Source organism: Mus caroli, unplaced genomic scaffold, assembly GCF_978045245.1.
Source record: "Mus caroli unplaced genomic scaffold, Mus_caroli_1 scaffold_3, whole genome shotgun sequence".
In the NCBI taxonomy this organism is placed as follows: Eukaryota; Metazoa; Chordata; class Mammalia; order Rodentia; family Muridae; genus Mus; species Mus caroli.
The window spans coordinates 14,386,912-14,410,073 of record NW_028227258.1 but is presented as its reverse complement, the minus strand read 5'-3'; the positions used below and the strand labels follow the sequence as shown (position 1 = coordinate 14,410,073).

The window sequence follows — 23,162 nt, the reverse complement described above, 5'->3', positions numbered from 1 at the left end:
GATGTGCAGTTTGATCTTCATGTAGGTCCCAAAGAACTGGATTTGGGGCTATCCCTAAGCCTGTTGTTTGTCTGTGGAATCTGTTCCCCTAACTTGGCTATCTTGTTTGACCTCAGTGAGAGAAAAAGCCCTGTGGAGACAATGTGCCAGGGTTGGGGGAATACTTGAATACCAGGGGGTAGGGGTGTTCCACTCTCTCAGAGGAGAAGGGGAAGGGTATGGGGAGAGGGACTGTAGGAGAGGGACCAGGAAGGGGGACAGTGATCTGGATGTAAAGTCAACAACAACAACAGATCCAATCAAGAAAGTCAAATAAAGTGGGCAAACAATTCTCAAGAGCACAATGTCCAACACATTAGCCAGAAAAATGGCTCACTAGTAAAGGTTCTTGCCATGCATGCTGGCCAATCTGAATTCAATCCCACCCCATGCCCAAAGCCACATACAGGCACATATGAGAGAACTGATTCCACAATGTTATCCTCTGACATGTACACTGTAACATGTGTGTGCTCACATACACATATCATATACACATACAATAGTAAATGAACAAAATCTAAATAGCAAAAATTATGAAAAAACAATTTGACATCCTTAGCCATCAGGAGATTTCAAATCAAAGTACATTAAGATTCTATCTTACCCCCCCCCCCATTGGAATGGCTGCCATCCGGAAATCAAACATCAAAAGAACAAAAGCTGGCAAGGACACTGAGGAAAAAGACCCTTATCCAATCAATGGGTATTTGATATATTGGTGTAATGGCTATTTCTAGTTGTCAACTCGACTATATCTGGAATGAACTACAATCCAGAATTGGAGGGCTCAACTGAGATCCAGATCTTGAGGCTGGAAGACACAAGTTTCTGACCTGGATCTTGGCATGGAGATCTTGAGGCATAGTGGCTATGAAAAACTTAGGCCCAGGCAAGGTAGTACATGCCTTTAATCCCAGGAGACTAAGGCAAGGGATCCCTAGGGCAAAACAAGTCCCAGATCCAAGCGTGATAGTTCATACCTTTAATCTGGGCCACAGCTTATATTGGAGACCTACATAAGGACATTGAAGAAGGAAGAGTCCCACTTCTTCGCTGCTTGCATTTACTTGCCAGCACATCTGTTGGAATCTACTTCTACAGAAGACCAGCTGAAACAACTGGCCTCATGGGCCTGAGCAACTAACTACTAGATCCTTGGACTTCCCATTCACAGCTGCCCAGTGTTGGGGAGTTGGGGTACAGACTCTAAGTCATCATAAAAAATTCCCTCAATATAGAAGGACATTCCATATTCTGTGACTCTAAAGACCCCTGACTAATACAGTTGGTATGAACATAAATAGCACAGCCATTATAGGGCTCAGTATAGAGGTTCCTTAGAAAACTAAAATTAAAGGTACCATCTTCTCCAGCAGTTGTAATCTTCCTAGGCTACAGGAACCTAAATCATCATACTACTCAGTAATCTGATTGTTTCTACCGGTTGTGGTGGCACAGGCAGAGGTAGGCAAATCTCTGAGTTCAAGGCCAGCCTGGTCAACAGAGTGAGTTCCATGTCGGCTAGAGCTACACAGAGAAACCCTGTCTCAAAAAAACTAATAATAATAATAATAATAATAATAATAATAATAATTAGAGTATTATTATTAAAAACTGGCCATGGTGGCACATGCCTTTAATCCTTGCACATCTCTGTGAGAACAAGGCCAGCCTGGTCTACATAGCTGATGAGGACACTCATCAGGACAGCCACAGCTATGTAAAGAGACTCTGTCTCAAAGAAAGAAAGGAAAGAAGGGAGGGAGGGAGGGAAGGAGGGAAAGAGGGAAAGAGGGACAGAGGAAGGAAGGAAAAAGAAACCTGCCCATTCATGCTGATTAAGCACTATTCACAACAGCCAAGATATGGTATCAGCCCAGGAGTCTATCAATAGATTAACAAGTGAAGAAAGCATGGTATATATAGACAGTATTGTTCAGCTATTAATTAGAACACAAATGTTATTGGTAGAAGTATGAATGACACCTCTGTAAATAACCTCAATACAGTCACCAGCTCACCAAGTTGGACTTGGGTGGAATCCTTGGGTCTGTTGTCAGTTCCTTCCTGGGGCGAATAGGCATTTGTTCACTATTTCCCAGAAATAATGTCACACAACAGCAGGTTCCAGTTCTTTATGGTCATTGGTCAGGGTGTCAGTTTACTGAAGCTGCTATGACATGATAATACAAACTGGATGACTTAAGCAAAAGACATTTTTTCAAGAAGCTATAGAAAAAGTCAAAGGTCAGGGATTCTGCCTTTTTAGGCTTCCCTGGTTGGCAAACCGATGACTTCTCACATTTCAGTACCCTTCTCTACGTGCATCCATCCCACTTATATGCAAATTCCCTCTTATTAAACACACCAGTCAGAGCCAGGCGTGGTGGCTTTAATCCTCGGGAGGCAGAGGCAGGTGGATTTCTGAGTTCGAGGCCAGCCTGGTCTACAAAGTGAGTTCCAGGATAGCCAGGGCTATAGAGAGAAACCCTGTCTCGACCAAAAAGAAAGAAAGAAAGAAAGAAAGAAAGAAAGAAAGAAAGAAAGAAAGAAAGAAAGAAAGAAAGGAAGAAAAAACAGTCAGATTGGGCTAGGGCCCGGTCTAATGGTCTTATTTGAAGTGTTATGCCCTTAAAAGCCTTATCTTCAAATATAGTCAAAATTGTGAGGCATTGGGGATTAAGTGCTTCACGATACGGATATTAGGGGCTACAATTACCCTGTGACAGCCAGAGTGTCAGTTGCCCGCTGTAGATCTTTTTGTAGTTGGTTCCCATGCATATAGTTTCATGTAATCTTTGTGGGAGCAGATGAGAGTGTACCTCCTCCCCTTCCTCTTTTTCCTTCTATTTGTTTTGTTTTTGAAACAGCCCTGACCCTAGGAACTTACTATGTAGACCAGACTAGCCTTGAAGGTTACAGAGATCCTCCTGCCTCTGGCTTCTAAATGCTAGGATTAAAGGCGTTTTTTTGAATGCCCTGGTCCCTAGTGTACAGTGAAGAAATCTTAGACCAACGGTTCTCAACCTGTGGGTCGCGACCTCTTTGATAAACCTCTGCCCCCCCCAGAAGTATTTACAGTACGATTCAGAACAGTAGCGAAATTACAGTTATGAAGTAGACACAAAAATAACTTTATGGTTGGAGGTCACCACAACATGAGGAACATAAAGATCCACACCACTGGGAAGGTTACGAACGACCGCTTTAGACAGTCTAAACTTTGGAGGAACATGGGAGTCTGTGTCTATTGCCATGCATTATTAGATTTAATCCTTAATACTGATTAAAGTGGGTCACTTATTTGAGACTATAATTCCAGTTCCCAGGACAGCAGTTTCAACGCCTGAGAAAGGATGTGGCAAGATCCCCGCCCCTGGGTGGGAGTCCTGGTGGGCGTGGTCTCACCTGGCTTTAAGGAGTGGGGCCGGAGAGCCGCCGAGCCGTAAAGAACGCTACGTGTCGTGAAGAGTCGTGGCCGGAACAGCTGCTTTACGACTAGCTCGGCTTCCCGCAGGCGTGCAGAGCTTGCCGCGGCTGCTTTGCTGCACGTGTGGCGCTGTCGGCGGTTCGTTTGGTAGTCTCTCTTATTGGCGTGGTGGTGCCACCGTGAAGAACGGAGTGGCAGCTTCGGCCTAGGCTCGTGAGCTCATGGAATCTGCAGCTGAGAAGGAAGGGACTCCAGGAGGAGGTCCCCAGAGGGTAGCGGAGGGGGCGCGGCCGAGGCCTGCGGCTGGTTGGGAGGGAGCCAGGGACTTAGATGGGAGCCCCGAAGCTGGCAATGGAGAGGAGAGGAACGGACTGACAGGAACTAAGTCCACAGAGGATGCGGAGGAGATAAAGATGGACTTAGCTGTGGTGAAGCAGGAAGTAGTAGACTGGTCGGATTTAGACGGTGGTGTTGCGGACAGCCAGTGGGTGAAGCAGGAGGTGGAGGGCGGGCCGGAGGTGAAGGATGAGAAAGGCGTGTTGGAGGTGAAGCAGGAGGCGGATAGTAGCCTGGTGGTGAAAGAAGAGGAGGTGGATGAGCCAGAAGTGAAGGAAGAGAAGGTGAAGGAGGAGGTGACGGACTGGGAAGAAGTGAAGGAGGAGGACTTGACCATAAAACAGGAGTTGTTTGTTGGTCAGAACGTAAAGGAAGAGCAGGTGATGGATGCAGCGCCTATAAAAGAAGAGGGTTCCCTCAAGAGCGAAGCGATGGAAGACGCGAAGGTGAAGGAAGAGCCCCAGATGAACCCCCGAGTGGGCAGCAAAAGGAAATTGGCTATGTCAAGGTAGGGCGGGGAGAAAACCTAGATGGGAAATAGACTACTGGGTGGATGAGTCCGTAACAGCAGAAAGTGAGGTAAGTTAAACCAGGCGTGACGTGGGGCCCTGAAGTCTGAGTGATGAAGTTCAGGTTGGGTGTGACGCTTTCGAGGACACAGTGTGAAGTGACAGTGTCCGGAAGGGTATGGCCAGGTTAGGGAGTAAAAATTCTGGGCATCAGAGGGCCTTTGTGGAGCCAGAGCTTCTTAAATAAGAAGCGCTTGCGCAGTCTTCCTTTTAGAGAGAATAGGATTAGAGGGGCCATCTAATATAAACCAAAAACCAGCAAGTGGGTAGACTAATAGACACACGTCAACTTACTCTTGAATTTATTCCTGACTCGTATGAATGTTTGTTTCTTGGATGTAGTCTCTTTAATGTGCTCATGTGACAGTACAGAAGATCAGATTGTGGTCAAATTCAGTCTCAAACTCCTTGAGCTGATAGAGCTGACTGGTACGAGGTACACTTTGGTTCTCAGTATCACCAGACCCTAGAAGACCGAGGACAGATGAGTCATACCATTATTTGGGTGTTCATTCTGAATTCGCTGTGGAACTGGGGGAAGGGCACACATTGCTGCCAGTCTGGTTTCAGCCTTCCTTGTTTCTCCGGTGTATATGTTTTTAAAATACTCATATGTAGCTCATGGATTATACTTCTAGACACACACAAAATCTCCATGAATTACAATTTCAAAAATCGCCAGGCGTGGTGGCGCACACCTTTAAATACCAGCACTCGGGAGGCAGACGCAGGAGGATTTCTGAGTTTGAGGCCAGCCTGGTCTACAAAAATCAGCAATTCATATTATTCTCTTAAGTCCTGTAGGAAAAAAATGGGCCAGTGACTTCTTTCATACAGTTTTCTTGAATTGCACGTCATCGTAAATGTCATTTTCATGACTTTTCATGATTTCCAATGGCAGCTATCATATACTTTATCAGAGTTGCTTTGACTACCTGCCTGTAAACTGTGAAATGCCCTTGAGTCCAAATTCTAAGACTGGAAGGACATACATAGAGTTGATTTTGAGTATTAAGTCTCAGGTGCACTCTTACAGGTGTGAGACTTGTGGGACAGAAGAAGCGAAGTACAGATGTCCACGCTGCATGCGCTATTCCTGCAGGTAGATACATAGCTTCCTACCTCACTCCCTGCCTGTGTGCACTCTGACTTCAGGTACAGAGCTGCCTCCTGTTTGTTTCTTCAGTTTGCCCTGTGTAAAGAAACACAAAGCTGACCTGACGTGCAATGGAGTCCGGGATAAGACCGCTTATGTGTCACTGCAGCAGTTTACTGAGATGAATCTCCTGAGTGGTAAGTCACTTTGTGCACCACCCAGGGATGCCTTCTGGCCACTGGCACCGTGTCACTCGTTAACTTGTCCATTCTGAAATTACAAGACTATAGATTTTTGGAAGACGTGGCAAGAACGGCAGACAAGGTTTCAAGAGATGCTTTCTTGAAAAGACCAAAGCGCAAAAAATATGTAAGTATTTCTTCTAATCTTTTCCAGTTCAGATCTCTTCCACCCAGTTTATTCATTTCTCAGTTGTATTAAGTGACCACTGCGCTGTGGGGCTATTCTGGTTATTTGAGACGGATCTGAGTACTTACCCTTAGGCATTTGTACTGTAGAGGGGAGGTAGTTGAGTGGGGAGTTGGGAAGTAGAGAGCAGCAGATGGAATTTCTTACGGATGTAAGTGCGTGAGGACGTTAAGATGGTTCGAGAGAGTCGAGAGAACAGGGGGCTTGAGGGGCATAGACTACGCAGAGTGTGATCGTCAGCACGGTGGTAGAGATGAGCTTTCCTGAGCCAGGACAGATAGGCAGTGGACCTAATGGTATGAAGCGGACAGTTGGAGACATTTAGAGGGAAATCTGGGTGGAAACATAGGCAGAAGCCGCACAGACTCTGCACTCAGGAGGAATGTATAGCAAGACTGACTCAGAAATGCAAAGAGGCAGGCTGGGAACAGGGAATTAGCAGGGGCAGGGAGTAAGGAGGGATGAGGGAAACCTGTAAGAGTTTCCAAGCATTCATTCTAAGTAAACATGAGACTTAGGGAGGCGGGGCGTAATGGTGCCTTTAATCTAGCACTTGAGATGGAGGCAGGTGAGTCTCTGAGTTCCAGGCCAGGCAAGGCTACATTTGACCCGTTCTCAGAAAAGAAAAACAAAATGTCTAGAGCCTGGAGAGGCGGCCCAGCAGTTGAGAGCACTCGGTCTTACAGGGAAACATGGGCTACACAGAGATGTACAACCCCTGAGACTCTAGTTCTAGATGCTCCAAAACTCTCTTCTGGCCTCCAACAGAACCAGGCACACACAGGATGCACATACATGTGGGCAGACGCATAAAGTAAAAATACATTTTAATAAAAGGCTGGCTTTCACTTGGTGTTGGGGAGCAACAGTGGGGGGATGGAAGCATGAAGAACAGCTGAAGAGGGTGTAGGTCATGGCAGCAGTGCTGGTGGCTTGGGTATGCTGTTAGAAATCATTGGAAAGTGGTTCACAATTTTGACAAAGTAGTTAAACACAAGAAAGAAATTGATGAATGAAAAATTCAGTAATAGTGTGACTGAATCAAAGACCATTTTAGTAGAGAAGTTAGGATTTTCAGTAACTTTGACACAGCTGTGTTCTTGGTACAGAGATGCTGTTACACACGCAGAAAGTTACCAGGTAGCAGTTCTTACTGCTCCTCAGGTTATATTAAACATCCCTAAATTCTATTATATTGTAAAATACAGTGTACATTAAAACACTCATAAAATGGAACTATAGCGTAATGCTATAACTTTCACTGGGCCTGGGAGGGGACCACTCTGGCTTCCCTGGAGATCCTTGCTACCCTCTGGTGTGCTGACCTGGTGACCTTTCCAAAGGGTTGTCTTACATCCATACCATTGCTTATCCTTGTGTTTATAAACTTTGAATTTTCAGTAATTAACAAAAACCAAAAAAAGCTGTTTTTGAAACATTATTATTGGGAATCTTTTTGGTTTTGAATTATGGTTTGTCTGTGCACTTGTTTTTCTAGGATTTATACCTAAACATGAAGTTGTTTTGTTGTGATAAGACCATGTCATTAGTGTGACTAGATGTTAGTAGAACTTACTTAGTTAGTTTTCATTCTGACCAATTATGTCTAAATGTGGTCCAGCTAAGATTGCTCTCGGATTGATTGTAGACATTCAATTTCCTCTTTGTGAGTCAGTGCTTAAGCATTTTCTTTTTGTTGGTCAGCTTTGTTACCTCTGTGACTCAGTGTGGGCAGGCACATGCCATGGCACATGTATGTGGAGGGCAGAGGACAACCTTTGCTGCTTCCTTCTTTTGCCTTGTTAGAGACAGGATCTCTTCTCCTGTCTCTAGCTCCCATCCCTCCATAGGCGACTGGGAGAGCAGACTCTGCTAACACACGAAGCTTTCTGTGTGTTTTGTGATTTCCAACTCAGTTCTTCCTGCCTGTGCATCAGACTTACCCGCTGAGGCGTTGTCAGCCCTGGCAAGCTGTCTTTGTCTTTACTAGTTTATAAGAACTCTTTGTATTTTTTAGATACTGGTCAATACTTGATAGAATGTTATAAGACTATTTATTTCATCTGCTTTATCTTTTCATTCTTTTGGTGAACAAACTATTTTAGTGTAAGATTTCTTTTGCTTGTCTCTTTTATAGTTAGTAGTTTGTATGTTTATAAGGAAATTCTTTGCTATATGTGGTCAGCAGCACTGCCGTTTGGCTGTCCCTTTGAACCTAACATTTTCTTTGTTGAAGTTACAGAGATAATTGTTTTCTGGAAGCTTTATGGGATTACATTTCACAGTTTTGCCTTTTCTTGGGATTAATTGTCAGTGTCATTGAAACTGAAACTGTCATTCGATTTTCCACATAGATACTCCACTTCCTAGCACCATTTCCTGGAAAGGTCATCTGCTGCTTTCTCTCAAAGTCACCTTTATCATAAGCCAGGCAGCCATAGAACAAACGCTTCGGTCAGGTTGTAGCCTGTCTGCGCCATCTTATTAGTCTACTTATCAGTCTTGTATCTGCTGCATGCTGACTTATTGTAGTGTGCTTCACTCAGCATGCGGCGTGTTTGCTTGGAAGAGACAGAGAGTCCTTGTAGGTATCAGCCAGCCATAGATCAGATGTGTTTGGGGTAAAAATTAAATCCATAGTGAGCAGCCACAAACCTTTTTTTTACCATTATTATTCCCTGCATTACCTCTTGACTACTGTCTACAGAACGTTGGGCATAAAGATTATGTCACTGAGACAGAATGTGTGAATGTCGTATGCAAATGTCACACCATTTATACATGGACTTGAGTTTCTGCAAAGCCTGGTGTGCATCAGTGCTTCCAGGGGACAAGAGGAGGCTCTCAAAGGCAGGGTTGTTGAGTGTGTTATTTATTATTTCGCTTTCCTTGCTTACAGTATTCCTAGTGGGTAAAAGCAAAATTCCTTTCTGACCCCTATGGCTTGGTTAATTTCTTCTTCATTACTTGAAAGCTAAATTACTAAGTGCATCAGGAGTTAGTTCTTTTTTGACTTTATGAGGTCACCTTTTCTTCTAAGCCAGTGGTTCTTGACCTGTGGGTCACTACCCCTTTAAGACCATTGGAAAAAGCAGATATTTACATTACAGTTTATAGCAGTAGGAAAATTACAGTTATGAAGTAGCAACAAAAATAATTTTATGGTAGAGTATCGCCGTAACGTGGGGAGCTGTGTTAAAGGGTTAGGGTTAGGAAGGCTGAGAAGCACTGCTCTCAGCTTCTGTCTGCTTTGCCCAGTAGTAGTTAACGCTGCAGGGCTTTGCGCCGTGCTTGTGGTGGTTCTAGCTCTACTGCTCATGTTTCGATAAATCTCTGTGTCACAGTCGTGTTCTCTCTTGAGCAAGTGTGGTAATTTGGGAGCTTTTGCCAGCTCATAAATGGCTTTAAGGCAATTTTTAAATATTCTTATCCTTATATATGTATTTCTCCCATTGCTTGGCTATGTTTTCGTGGAAAAATTCATCTTTATAACTACTGCTGTTACTAAAACCAAAGTCTGATGACTTACGAAATTACATCCCATTATTTTTGTAATTTTCTTACTTAGCTGTGATTGCTAACCCTTCTCCGTGGACTTATGACTTGACTTTCCAACTTGGCATTACAACTCTTAGATTCCTATCTGCTTAACTAGAAAACTTGATCCCCCCCCCCCATATCCTCTGGGTGATCTTGTCTCTTTAACCCAGTAGAAAGCTTGGTTGAGCTACTTTGAGATTGTCCAGTTACCTCCTTGAGCTTAATAACTAACTCAGATGGAGTAACATATATTAGAAACAGGTGTCACTATATCCCATTTTGTACCTTCTTTTATACTATTATCTGAATATGAATTGTAAAGCATTCTGAAATTAACTTTTATTTGGTTTTGTTGTTAGCTGTTCTTTATGAAGAATCGTGCCCGAAAGCAAGGTATTTACTTGAGGCTTCTACCCAATGGATTTAGCAAGAGAAAAGAGAATTCAACAGTTTTTGACCATAGGTAGGTGTCTCACTTTTACTGTATGTATAGCTGTCATAATTTGATAAGGGACAACCTATAAGGTTTGGTTTGCTTTAGAACATTGTAAACAAAAGTCAGATCTGAAAACTGTTCCTGGATGACAACAGAAACTGATAATTGCATGTCCTGTGACTGGTGTGAATGTCCAAGGACGTGTATGTTGTCCTTGGAGAAGCTTCTCAAATGTTAATGTACATAACAAACCAATAAATATCCTTGTGATTTAATCTCAGTTAGTTGGAATGTGATAACATGTATTTCTGACAGTGCCTCAACATTATTTGTGGCTGGGCTGGAATTTGATAGTGTGCATTTCTAATGGTGCCCAGTAGCATTCATGGCTGAGAATCCTACTTGGAGGAATCCTACTTTTTGAGTGTCGTGAAGTTTTCTCTGAGACCTAGAACATCATGGAAGTATTTGGGGAGCTTAACTTCAGATCTTGGAAGGGTGGTAAAAGCTAGTTTCCTTCGACTAAATCGTTCCTCCTCCTCACTCAGCACTTTGTACCTTGGTGCAAGGTTAACACCCCTATATACTCACTGCCTCTGGCTTTGTAGGCAGGTCTCACTGTACTGCCCAGACTGGTCTCAGAGTTCTGACTCGGGCACTTCCCACCTCAGACCTCCGTAGGCCTCACTGCAGTATCTGTGACCTCTTATGGACTTTGGTCAGTTGTTCTAGAGGGACCTTGTTCTCCATCTCTTTCCTCCCCTTCTCCTGACTCCTCTTCTGCAGTGTTCCCTGAGCAGAGGGATTTGATGCACTTATCTTGCTTAGAGAGGTTCCAAGCATGCATGCTCAGGCTTTCTCTCAGGCACTCACGTACCCACCCTCCCTTCCTCCCTTCCTCCCTCCCTCCCTCCCTTCCTCCTTCCCTCCCTCCCTTCTTCCCTTCCTTCCCTCTCTGCGTTTTGTCTGGCTGTGAATCTCTGTATCTGATCCCATCTGCTGCAGAAAGAAGCCTCTCTGACTATAGCTGATTAAGACACCAGTCATTCAGTACTCAGTACTCAGCCTGTGTGATTAGTTCTACTCTCAACCTGTATTCTTGTATGGCCTAAGGACCAGTTCCCCAGAAGGGCCCAGGCTTCACCTTCCTCTGCCCCACCCAGTTCTAGACAACCCCTAAGCCCTGTACTTATTATTGTTCTTGTACCTCCTACTTAGAACTGAGTCCTAAACTTCTTAATCCATCTTTTGGACTTGGGGTTTGGTTTGGTTTGGTTTTTTGCTTTATACAGATGTATGTATCATCTTTATAGAATTTATAGATCATAGAGACATGCCCATTGTCAAAATGTGAATTAGTATTTAAGTGTTCCGGTTCTGTTTTAGAAGTTAGCCACTAGGTGTCCCTCTTGTAAAGACTTAACAAATATTTTACAAATTTAAAAACATTTTATTCTTTAGATACAATTATAGCTTTCTTGTTATATCGTGTAACATGTCCATCTACTTGTTGGTTAACATAATTGCAATGATTTCCTTAAATAGTTGTGGCAATGCATTTCTTTAAACACGGGATTGTTTTTAACATGGTATCTATATAAGTGTAGGTTTGTACATTCCTATAGCTTTGCTTTAGAAAGGAGCAAGGATAAGTGAAACGGTGAGTCTTGCAGTTGTGGAGAACAGGTGGACTTTACAGTAAGATTCAGAGGGCAATATAGTAGGCACGTGGTACAGACTCAAAGTTGTGCTGAAATGTTGAACTCTACTATTCCTTTTCCATATGGCTTTTAGATGTTACAGAGGAATTTCAGAGTGACTGCAGGGCCTTCCAAAATCAGTGGGAAGAAGTAGAAGCCTGATTGTTCCCCTGCCCAGCCTCTCCTGACTATGTCCATGACAGCAGGCAAGGGAGCTCTGTGACACTGCTTCCTAGGGCATACACTCCCGCAGAGTTGCTCAAAGGCTGTCTGTGAAAAACCTAACACTGGTCATGTTCAGTCGTCATGCTTTTACCATGATGGCCACCTACTCAGAATATTACAGCTTCTTGCCCACTGTGGTCAGTGCCTCGGGTGGCTACATTGGCCGTTGGCAGGATTGCTGGTAGTTTAAATCTGTAATCTCATCACCTAACCTGTGTCTGAAAGTCTGAAATGTTTTGTTCTTCCGTGGCTAGAAGTTAACATCTGCTTTTTTTTTTTCCAACTTTTTATTCGGTATTTTCTTCATTTATATTTCAAATGCTATCCCGAAAGTCCCCTATACCCTGCCCACCCCCTGCTCCCCTACCCACCTACTCCCACTTCTTGGCCTTGGTGTTCCCCTGTACTGAGGCATATAAAGTTTGTAAGACCAAGGGGCCTCTCTTCCCAGTGATGCCGACTAGGCCATCTTCTGCTACATATGCAGCTAGAGACACGAACTCCGGGGGGTACTGGTTAGTTCATATTGTTGTTCCTCCTACAGGGTTGCAGACCTCTTTAGCTCCTTGGGTACTTTCTCTAGCTCCTTCATTGGGGGCCCTGTGTTCCATCCAATTGCTGACTGTGAGCATCCACTTATGTGTTTGCTAGGCCCCGGCATAGTCTCACAAGAGACAGCTATATCTGGGTCCTTTCAGCAAAATCTTGCTAGTGTATGCAATGATGTCAGCGTTTGAAGGCTGATTATGGGATGGATTCCTGGGTATGGCAGTCTCTAGATGGCCCATCCTTTCGTCTCAGCTCCATACTTTGTCTCTGTAACTCCTTCCATGGGTGTTTTGTTCCCAATTCTAAGAAGGGGCAAAGTGTCCTCACTTTGGTCTTCGTTCTTCTTGAGTTTCATGTGTTTTGCAAATTGTATCTTGGGTATTCTAGGTTTCTGGGCTAATATCCACTTATCAGTGAGTGCATATCATGTGAGTTCTTTTGTGATTGGGTTACCTCACTCAGGATGATGCCCTCCAGATCCATCCATTTGCCTAGGAATTTCATAAATTCATTGTTTTTAATAGCTGAGTAGTACTGCATTGTGTAAATGAACCACATTTTCTGTATCCATTCCTCTGTTGAGGGGCATCTGGGTTCTTTCCAGCTTTCAATCACCTTTTTAAGCAGAGCAGAGACTATGTCAGGTATTTCTCATGAGTAATGGGAGATGCCTTGTGTGATTGCTAGTTAAAGAAGATTGCTACATAGGTCATACATACTCTTTGCTTGTTTCATGCTCACCATGGTAAGGCCTGATGTTGAGGGAGGGGAGTTTTCTTGGCGGGCCACTTCTCTGTGCCTGCTGCCTTGGGTATCAAGGAGGATCTGTATTGTGATGGGACTGTTGGCCATGTTTAGGGGATTCAGCTCAGAGCACCTTCCAGAACTAACGGTGGGCCGGTTCTGAAGCTCAGAATTAGGCTTGATGATGAACAGAGCTGTTAATTCATGGACCTTAGGGTATCCTTATTTTTAAAAAGCACCAGATAAGTTTGAAATCTGCCTCTGGTTGAAAACTACTGGCCTGTGTACCAACTAGCTCCTGCCCAACTTTTCGGCAGCCTCTGCACAGTTGAGCACTACTGATTGGAGTGGTGACATACAGGGTGCAGTAGATGCACAAGCCTCACTGCCTGAGAGCACAGAACAAAACCCAGAAGAGCAGTGTGCATCGTGACCACATCCCTGACAAGAGGCAGGTGAAAGGGGAAGAAGGACCTACCTTGGATCATGGTTTAAGAGGAGGGTACAGTTGTTAAGGTAAGGGACATATGGCACAGTTCATCTCATCAGGTAGATCAGATACAGAAAGACTGGGGCCTAGAAGTGGGGCTAGACTGTAATGCTCAAGGCCTGTAACCCCAGCAACCCGTTCTTCCAGCTGTATCCCACCTCTTAAGGTGCCATAGCCTCCCCAGGCTGGACCACCGGCTAGAGAGCATCTTATTTATTTCATATCCTGACCTCATCAAGGTCCAGGACACATTTAAAAGGAAGGGGAACAGTTTTGTGCTCTGCTGGTATGATAGCAGCTCCAAAGGCCTAGGGACTTTAAGACAGTGGAGGTAGTTTGTGTGTCTAGAGCTCAGCGTAGTGAGTCCTGGTGGGCTGCCGACAAGCTTGCCATTCTACACCAGGCATGAGTCATGGTGGGCTGCGGACAAGCCTGCCGTGCTACACCAGGGAGTTTATTGAGGTAAACCCCTTGGACAGGGACAGGCGATCTGTAGTCTGCCCCTCCTGATTTCCTGCTGATTCCTAGGGTGTCTCCCTCTTCGGCGTCCCCTCACCCTCTGTGCACGTGTACACACAGCTCATCTGCTCTCCATCCTGTCTCTCGTGCCTCAGTTCCTGTAGTGCTCATTTTCTCCACAGTTAACATGAAACAGATGTCAGCATTTAACACCACCTTTTGGTATGCATATATCTGCTCTTCTTCCTCTGTCTGTCATGGTGTCCCCATAGGGGCATCTGAGTATTTTGGAAGGTATATTTTGTGTGTGTGGAGCCCTTTGATACTTTTTAGAAAAACTTGTATTCCTGAACCTTACCTAGTAAATGGCTCTGTGCTCCCCAGTCTTGGACCTAGCCAGTTGTTCCCAAATGCCACTCTCTTCCTTCTACCGCACAGCCAGTAAGAACGGCCTGCTGTAAGTGTTAAATGTCTTTTCAGCTTGCCTTCCGTGGACTGCATGCATTTTCTTAGTGTGCCATCATTCACTCCAGAACCCCTAGCTGACCCTGTTCCCTGTGACCACGCAGTGCAGTGCTCCATGGGCAGAATATAAAACTGGCCCTTTTGAAAGTATTTTCATAATGATGTGACACGAAAAATTGTGGTTTTCCTTCTCAAACTTATTTTAATAGAAACTAAGTAACTGAGCAGATCCTTTGTATTCATGCTTCCAGAAATACTTAATCATGGTATTAATCCTAATAAATTATTTTTATGAGGAAGCATTGCATTTATTTTTGAGAAACTTTAAGTTTTCACCATGAAAAATACTTTAAAGGTCAGGAGGCTGTGAGTGAAGGATTGTGTAGCTGTTTCATGCATTTGCCCTTCAAGGGCTTCCAAATTTGGTAGATTTTCTTTCAGTTTTCAATTAAAATAAGATTTTATGGCTGCAAGTGGAACAAAATGCTTATATTCCTAAAATTCCATCAGATATTACTTGATGTTTCTAAATGTCCAGACAGTTGGCAGTTTGCATCCATCTTCCTGTCTGTTGCTTATGAATGAAAGGTGAAGTGTAGTGTCTTGGTTTTTTGTCAACCTGACACAAACCTGGGAAGAAAGAGCCTCAACTGAGGAATGAAGTGGCCAGACTAGCTTGTGGGCATGTTTGCCATGTTTTCTTGATTGTTAATTAATGTATGAGGTTCAACCCACGGTGGACGAACCATCCCTGGGCATGCTGGCAGGAGCACTGGAAGAAGAGTGGCTGAGCAAGCCAGTAAGCAGTGTTCATCCATGGTCTGCTCCAGTGTCTGCCTTTCTGTGCTGGCTTCCCTCCATGCTGGACTATGACCTGTAAGACAAATATTCTTCTCTCTTGTTTGTCGTCCTGGTGTTCATCCCAGCAAAAGAAGGCAAACTAGAACATCTAAGAAGAGAAAACTAGTCCCTTACCACATAGGATGCTTGATGATGCATAAAATAGAATCCCCAGGTCAGAACAGCGTGACAATCTGAAATCTCATGTTGTCACTCACACTGTGCACAGGTAGGACTGACGGACCTACCTCGAGGATATTTCAGTACAGTGATTTCTTTACAGCACCAGGGGCCTGCTTTCTTTATGATTTTCTCATGGTGTTCTCTTTGCTTTTCTTGTTTTATTTTGGCACACACTAGGGCCTTCAGTGCGTCTTCTGTGGTATGAGCTTAATTATCATGGTCATAAAACCGTACTAGTTACAACCTATATTAAAGCAGATGTCAGTAAGGAGTACAGGGGTGACCTGGAATCAAAAACTACCCAGTCCCTAAGATAGTGTACCCAGGAAAGTACTCTGACAGAGGGTGCGAGTCCAGGAAAATGGAGGTGAGCGGTAGGGATGGGTGCCAAGGAGGCAGTTGTAATGCCCACTGTATCTTGAAAAATTGTTCAAATATGGAGGTAAATATTCACAGTAAAAAATAATTGTGATATATTTGAATTGGAATTACTGAGAAGTGGTTTATTGTTGAATTTTTATTTCTGGAAGTATTTTCTTTCTCTACTATAATAGATTACAGTATGGATTCTAGGGCTATGATACCCTGTTCAAATACCGCCTTCCCAGTTGGCAGCTGAGCAGTCATCTCTGAAAACAAACCTTTCCACCTTCCTGTTTTCATCTGTAAGATGAAATTGCATTTATGTAATAGTTAGGACTTAGAAATGTAGGACCCTACTTGACTCTAAACAAATTATTATCGGTATTATTATTGTTTAGTTAATAACCAATAGTTTGTAATTTTTATAGAGTGTTCGGAAATGCAGACATGTGGAAGATCTTTCTTTAGTTTAACCTCATAATATCCCTTGTTATTAAAAATACCAAAGACCAGGTAATTTATTTATATATATGTATGTATACATATATACATACATACATACATACATACGTATATATACACAAACACACACACATACCCCTAGAGTTTAATTTTCATGACTATGAAGATTAAGAGCTTTTTAAATTTAATTTCGCTACTGTTTTAATGTACATATCACACATGTATGTGCACTCTTGGAGGTCAAAGGAAAGCCCTTTGGAACTGGAGTTTTAGGTAGTTGTGAGCTGTCTGATGTGGGTGCTGGGAACTAAGGCTGGGTCCTCTGGAAAAGCAGCAAGTACCACTGAGCCTTCTTTCCAGGCCCAGAGACTACGAAGTCGTAAGAGAAGCAAGAAGGCGTCACTGGCGATCACATGGGGAGACAGAACAAGCCATCCAGAGAGGAGCATACGTTCATAATCCACTATCATGTGCATGGACCGGTGCATACTCATGTCATCTGGGCAGAGGCCGGTGCTCAGCTGTGTCTCAAGCTCCAACTCAGCACTGGTGCGGTAGGAAACGGGATTCCAGCACAGGAGCCTTGTTGGGCAGCTCCAGACTATCTGAGGAGACATTTGTATCTAACACTCAACTTAAGGTTCAGGCTGACATCATATCAATGTGGTTCTCAAATAGTTAGAAATACTTCTTAAAAGCACAAACAAAGCTAGATATGGCGGCACAAGCTTTCATCCCAGCATTTGGGAGGAAGGGCCAGGTGGATTTCTGTGTTTGAGGTCAGCCTGGTCTGTCTACAAATTGATTTCCTGGACAGCCAGAACTACACAGTGAAACCCTGTCTCAAAAATCATGAAAAAAAAAAGCGGAAGAACATACAAGGACCAGTGAAATGGCTCAGTGAGGAAAGGTGCCAAGTCTTAGGCATCTAGTTTAATGCCCAGGGCCAACATAGTAAGAGGAGAGAACCAACTCCCACAGGTTGCCCTGTGGGTCTAAACAACTTTGAAAGTCCCACAGTCTTTACATAGTCTTAAAATTTCAACCTCTTTTAAAATCCAACGTCTTTTTATAATGAAAAGTCTCTTAACTGTGGGCTCCACTAAAATAGTTTCTTCCTTCAAGAGGGAAAATATCAGGGCACAGTCACAATCAAAAGCAAAAATCAATCTCCAACCATCCAATGTCTGGGATCCAACTCACGATCTTCTGGGCTCCTCCAAGGGCTTGGGTCACTTCTCCAGCCATGCCCTTTGTAGCACACACGTCGTCCTCTGGGCTCCAGATGCCTGTACTCCACTGTCGCTGCTGCTCTTGGTGGTCATCTCATGGTACTGGCATCTCCAAAACACTGCGTGATCCCCTTCAGTCCTGGGCCTTCAATTGCAACTGAGGCTGCACCTTCACCAATTACATGTTCAGGTGAATTTCTTTTTTTTTTTTCCCTTTTATTTATTTATTAGATATTTTCTTTATATACATTTCAAATGCTATCCCCAAAGTTCCCTATACCCTCCCCCCACCCTGCTCCCCTACCCACACACACCTGCTTCTTGGCCCTGGCATTCCCCTGTACTGGGGCATATAAAGTTGGCAATACCAAGGGGCCTCTCTTCCCAGTGATGGCCGAGTAGGCCATCTTCTGCTACATATGCAGCTGGAGACACGAGCTCCGGCGGTACTGGTTAGTTCATATTGTTGTTCCACCTATAGGGTTGCAGACTCCTTCAGCTCCTTGGGTGCTTTCTCTAGCTTCTCCATTGGGGGCCCTGTGATCCATCTTATAGATGACTGTGAGCATCCACTTCTGTATTTGCCAGGCACTGGTATAGCCTCATACGAGACAGCTATAACAGGGTCCCTTCAGCAAAATCTTGCTGGCATATGCAATAGTGTCTGGGTTTGGTGGCAATCCCCGGGTGGGGTAGTCTCTGGATAGTCCATCCTTTCGTCTTAGCTCCAAACTTTGTCTCTGTAAATCCTTTTGTGGGTATTTGTTCCCTATTCTAAGGAGGAATGAAGTATCCACCCATTGGTCTTCCCTCTTCTTGATTTTCGTGTGTTTTGCAAATTGTATCTTGGGCTAATATCTACTTATCAGTGAGTACATAACTAATGACTTCTTTTGTGATTGGGTTACCTCACTAAGGATGATATCCTCCAGATCCATCCATTTGTCCAAGAATTTCATAAATTCATTGTTTTTAATAGCTGAGTAGTACTCCATTGTGTAAATGTACCACATTTTCTGTGTCCATTCCTCTGTTGAGGGTCATCTGGGTTCTTTCCAGCTTCTGGCTATTATAAATAAGGCTGCTATGAACATAGTGGAGCATGTGTTCTTATTACCAGTTGGAACTTCTGGATATATGCCCAGGAGAGGTATTGCTGGATCTTTTGGTAGTGTTATGTCTAATTTTCTGAGAAACCTCCAGACTGACTTCCAGAGTGGTTGTACAAGCTTGCAATCCCACCAACAATGGAGGAGTGTTCCTCTTTCTCCACATCCTCACTAGCATCTGATGTCACCTGAATATTAGATCTTAGCCATTCTGACTGGTGTGAGGTGGAATCTCAGGGTTGTTTTGATTTGCATTTCCCTGATGATTAAGGATGTTGAACATTTTTTCAGGTGCTTCTCAGCCATTCGGTATTCCTCAGTTGAGAATTCTTTGTTTAGCTCTGAACCCCAGTTTTTAATGGGGTTACTTGAATTTCTGGAGTCCAGCTTCTTGAGCTCTTTGTATATATTGGATATTAGTCCCCTATCAGATTTAGGATTGGTAAAAATTCAGGTGAATTTCTAATAAAGAAGTATTTTAGTTTTTAAAAAATGTAAGGATTACTTCCAGTGTTTGTCTCACTATTATATGGTTCTTCTCAATAAAAATATCTTTGGTTTTAGTCGTGGAAAATAACAAATCAAATATGAAAGATTTATTTAATGCAGACCTATTCTTAAATAGGAACGAGGGTATTTCATGTCATACTCTGAGACTTAGAAGTACTTCCCTGCCTCACTGCAGAGCCCTGCCCGTGCCCTAGGACTAGTTAGCATTCACTGTGTTAATCTTTCCTGACGATGGAGGTTGTTTCCGCTGGCCCTACTGTAGCAGCGGTGCAGTGAACGGTTACCCATATCTTACTCCTTATCCGGTCCTTCCTCAGTATAAATTCATAGGAATGAAACAGATGGGCAAAAACTAATACAGTTTTAAATGATTAATTTGTATTTATAGCTTTTTGTGAAATTGCGCTGCCAGAGGCTTTTATCTATGTGTATTCTGGCCAGCAATGGACAGTGTATTTTTCTCCATATTCCTGGTGCTACTAATTTTCAGAGTATATCTTTAAGTCTGATAGCCACCACGTGTCTTTTCTGTGTGCATTCTTTGCATTGCATTTGAACAGCCCTGCAGTAGTACCAGTTATCAGGAGCTGGTGGCTTTGGATTTGTGGATTCCTTAGGATTCTGATAGAGCTTCAGGTTAAAATGGCAGTGTTTAAGAATAAAGTCAAGAGGGCTGGCGAGATGGCTCAGTGGTTAAGAGCGCCGACTGCTCTTCCGAAGGTCCTGAGTTCAAATCCCAGCAACCACATGGTGGCTCACAGCCATCCGTAATGAAATCTGATACCCTCTTCTGGAGTGTCTGAAGACAGCTACAGTGTACTTACATATAATAAATAAATAAATCTTTAAAAAAAGAAGAAGAAAGTCAAGAATAATTGAGTGCATGATCATAGAGCCCTCTGCCAGTGTCCTCATCTACATCTTTTATTGAAACTTGGAAAGGAAAGGATTATCCTTCACAGTTCCAAGTGAGTGAGGGTTGGTAAATACGTATAGCTCCTGGATATAAATATTGCATAATATTGATATTCCCTATTTCATACTTGTTTTTCCATCATTTTTTATATTGTTTTCTCCTCCCCCTCTCCCCAGGGAGCCTTTCAGACACTCGCTGCCCTGTGGAGGCTCCTGCAGTAAGGTTTTGTTGACTATCCAAAAAGCACTGGGACATTACTGGCTCTGTTGCATGCATGGTGTGTGTGTATGAGAGGGTGTGTGTGTGGGTGGGTGTTTACTTGTCAGTATTTGGGGAAAGATAAACTGTCACCACACCCTTGCTGATTGTTCCTCTGACACCTTTGGCTTCTTGGGACTGCAAGAGCTGATTGTGAGTGAGTTGCCCAGAAAGGGATGGCACTGTTAGTAATTGTGCCTACCGCTTCACTGAGCTAGCTAGTCAGCTGTGAACAACTGACTCGGGTTGTTTACGTTATGTAGAATGTTCTAGGTGGTATTTTCATCCTTGAGAAAGTGGATTTGCCAAGGGTGCTGTGTTCACTGTTGTTGAATGCATCTGACTGAATCTGGGGAACAGTGAGTTGAAGCTAAGCCTCTGTCCCGATACTCTGTTATGGCCGTGTTTTCCTTCTGGGGATGCCGGGGAGCATGGTCAGTTATTGTCAGACCCGGAAGCCTGAGTTCTTAAGACATCTGGTGGGTCAGTCTGGGCTCTGATAAATGTCCTCCAGTGGTGTATGGAGCAGTGAAGCGGCTGCTCTAAAATATCGGCCTGCCACGATTGAGAAGCACTGAACTAGCCTGATGATGGGAGGATTTCTTGGAATGTGGCTTTAGGAGACACCAGGTAGCATTCTGGCTTTAGTATATGTTCATGGTTTAAGCCATTTGTGTATCACCATATGTAATTGTGAAAGTTGAAAACAATTCTTTGGAGTCTCCAGAGCAGATTTGATTGTCTGTGTGTATCTGTTTCTTGTTGGTTATCACTTAAGTTAGGCCTACATGAATTTCAGTTAAAAAGTCTTCAGGGAAGAGCCAGTGAGGTGGCTCAGCGGGTACAGCTGCGTGCTATTCCCTCAACTACTTGCTTAAAACTAATAACTGCTGCATCTGAATTCAGGTCTTTGTCTCCGAGACACTAGACATCAGGCTTCTGTATTAGTAATGTGTGCTTACTGATGTTGTTCTATCAAAAAATAAAAATAAACTAAACCAAACTCAGTTGTTTCTTATATAATAATGGCACTGTAAACACAAACATAATCTGCACACTCTTTTCTTCAGCTTTTCCAAAACCTGCTGTATTCAAATGTGTGGTGACTTACTCACCAGACAGCATTTTCATTGGCGTACAGCCATTGCCTTCAGATAAAACGAAGAAGAATCCTCACTAAATCGTATACATGGAAGATGTACTGCTAAAGTTGTGCTTTTTAGAAAATGTTATAGATTTGGGGTTGTACTATTTACTACTACTGATCACTGCCTAGAAGAGATATAGCAAGCGGTGGCCAAAGTTTTCTTCTAAGACAAGCAAGTACATGTAGGCCAGGTCAGAGGCAGGTTGACCTCTGACCTCAAGTACAAACTGGCCTACATAGCAAGGCTTCTAGGCTAGCCAGGGCTGCATAGTCAGACCCTGGAACCCTGTTTCAAAACAACAACAACAACAAAAACAAACAGGAGAGCTGTATAAAGCCATCACTTCAAGTGAAGAGATTTACATTCCTGTAGTGGTGCTTCAAACAGTAGTTGGGTTTTTTAAGTTTCATTTTGTTTGATTTGGGTCTGATGAGCATGTGGTCATTTTTCTAAAAGCAAACATTTAGTGAGTTACGGTTTAGGTCCCACACAGACCAAAGTCTAGATGGAAAGCAGAGGCACTCTGTGTGTTTTGCTTAGCAACCAGCCTGTTGTGTCCTGTTTTGCTACTGAATGCACACAGTCATCCTCACAAGTGTGCAGACAACCAGCTGGACACAACTGGACAAGACTTCCTTCACCTGCTTTCTAGATGAGTCTGGAGGACACCAGCTCACTGTGCTTAGTCATGAGGAAATGTGAGTGTAAACTCCGAATGCAGGCTCACCCATCTCAAACACCCCAGCTATGAGAAACCACCTCCTAAGTCAGGAAGACAAACGTCCCTCGGGTTCAGAAGTTCTGTTCTTTCTGCTTATCAACCTTCCAAGTCCATGACTCCAGGACGTCGTTCCCACGGCTTTACAAAGTGGCAAGCAGCCCTGAATAAAAAGTAGTCAAGGTTTGGGAGCCGCTCTAGAAATTCCTACAGTGGAAACTGATCTGCTCTGTGGGCTTTGATTCTTCTCTACCCTAATCCGCTCATAATTGTTCTCTCCTAGGAAGCAGCAGTTTTGTTGGCATGTCAAGCTCCAGTTTCCTCAGAGTCAAGCAGAGTACATAGAAAAAAGGTATGTATGAGGCTATTCCAGTGCCTGGCAAATACAGAAGTGGATGCTCACAGTTAGCTATTGGATGGATCACAGGGCCCCCAATGGTGGAGCTAGAGAAAGTACCCAAGGAGCTGAAGGGGTCTGCAGCCCTATAGGTGGAACAACAATATGAACTAACCAGTACCCCCAGAGCTCGTATCTCTAGCTGCATATGTAGCAGATGGCCTAGTCGACCATCATTGGAAAGAGAGGCCCCTTGGTCTTACAAACCTTATATGCCCCAGTACAGGGGAAAGCCAGGGCCAAGAAGTGGGAGGCGGGGAGGTATGGGGGATTTTCGGGATAGCATTTGAAATGTAAATAAAGAAAATATCTAATAAAAAAAAATAAAATAAAAGGGAAAAAAGATTTAAAAAAATGAAAAAAGGTACGGTACTACCACTGTCCCCTACAGATGTCTTACTTTAAGGCTCTGGAATTACACAGGCAAGTGGCTGAATGAATAACTGAAGCTGTGCTAGTCACAGTGCAGTCCTCATTGGCCGTGATTAAGGGTCCTGCAGCTGAGCCCAGCAGCAT

At 43.6% G+C, this 23,162-nt stretch overlaps 1 protein-coding gene across 3 annotated transcripts in view; it reads left to right on the top strand.

Annotated features, from left to right (window-relative positions):
- Positions 1-3,496: 3,496 nt before the first annotated feature.
- The window catches only part of Znhit6 (zinc finger HIT-type containing 6), a 36,776-nt gene continuing 17,110 nt past the window's right edge, over positions 3,497-23,162 (top strand). Inside the window, exons 1-7 of one of the 3 annotated variants that reach the window (XM_021158145.3) lie at positions 3,500-3,744; positions 4,171-4,316; positions 5,414-5,479; positions 5,564-5,670; positions 5,757-5,842; positions 9,802-9,905; positions 22,533-22,601. In XM_021158145.3, coding sequence (XP_021013804.1) covers positions 3,694-3,744; positions 4,171-4,316; positions 5,414-5,479; positions 5,564-5,670; positions 5,757-5,842; positions 9,802-9,905; positions 22,533-22,601 — 629 coding nt within the window. In that variant the 5' untranslated portion in view covers positions 3,500-3,693. Of the gene's footprint in view, positions 4,317-5,413; positions 5,480-5,563; positions 5,671-5,756; positions 5,843-9,801; positions 9,906-22,532; positions 22,602-23,162 lie in introns of all 3 variants that reach the window. The other 2 variants (XM_085835445.1, XM_021158144.3) reach the window with 2 other exon arrangements.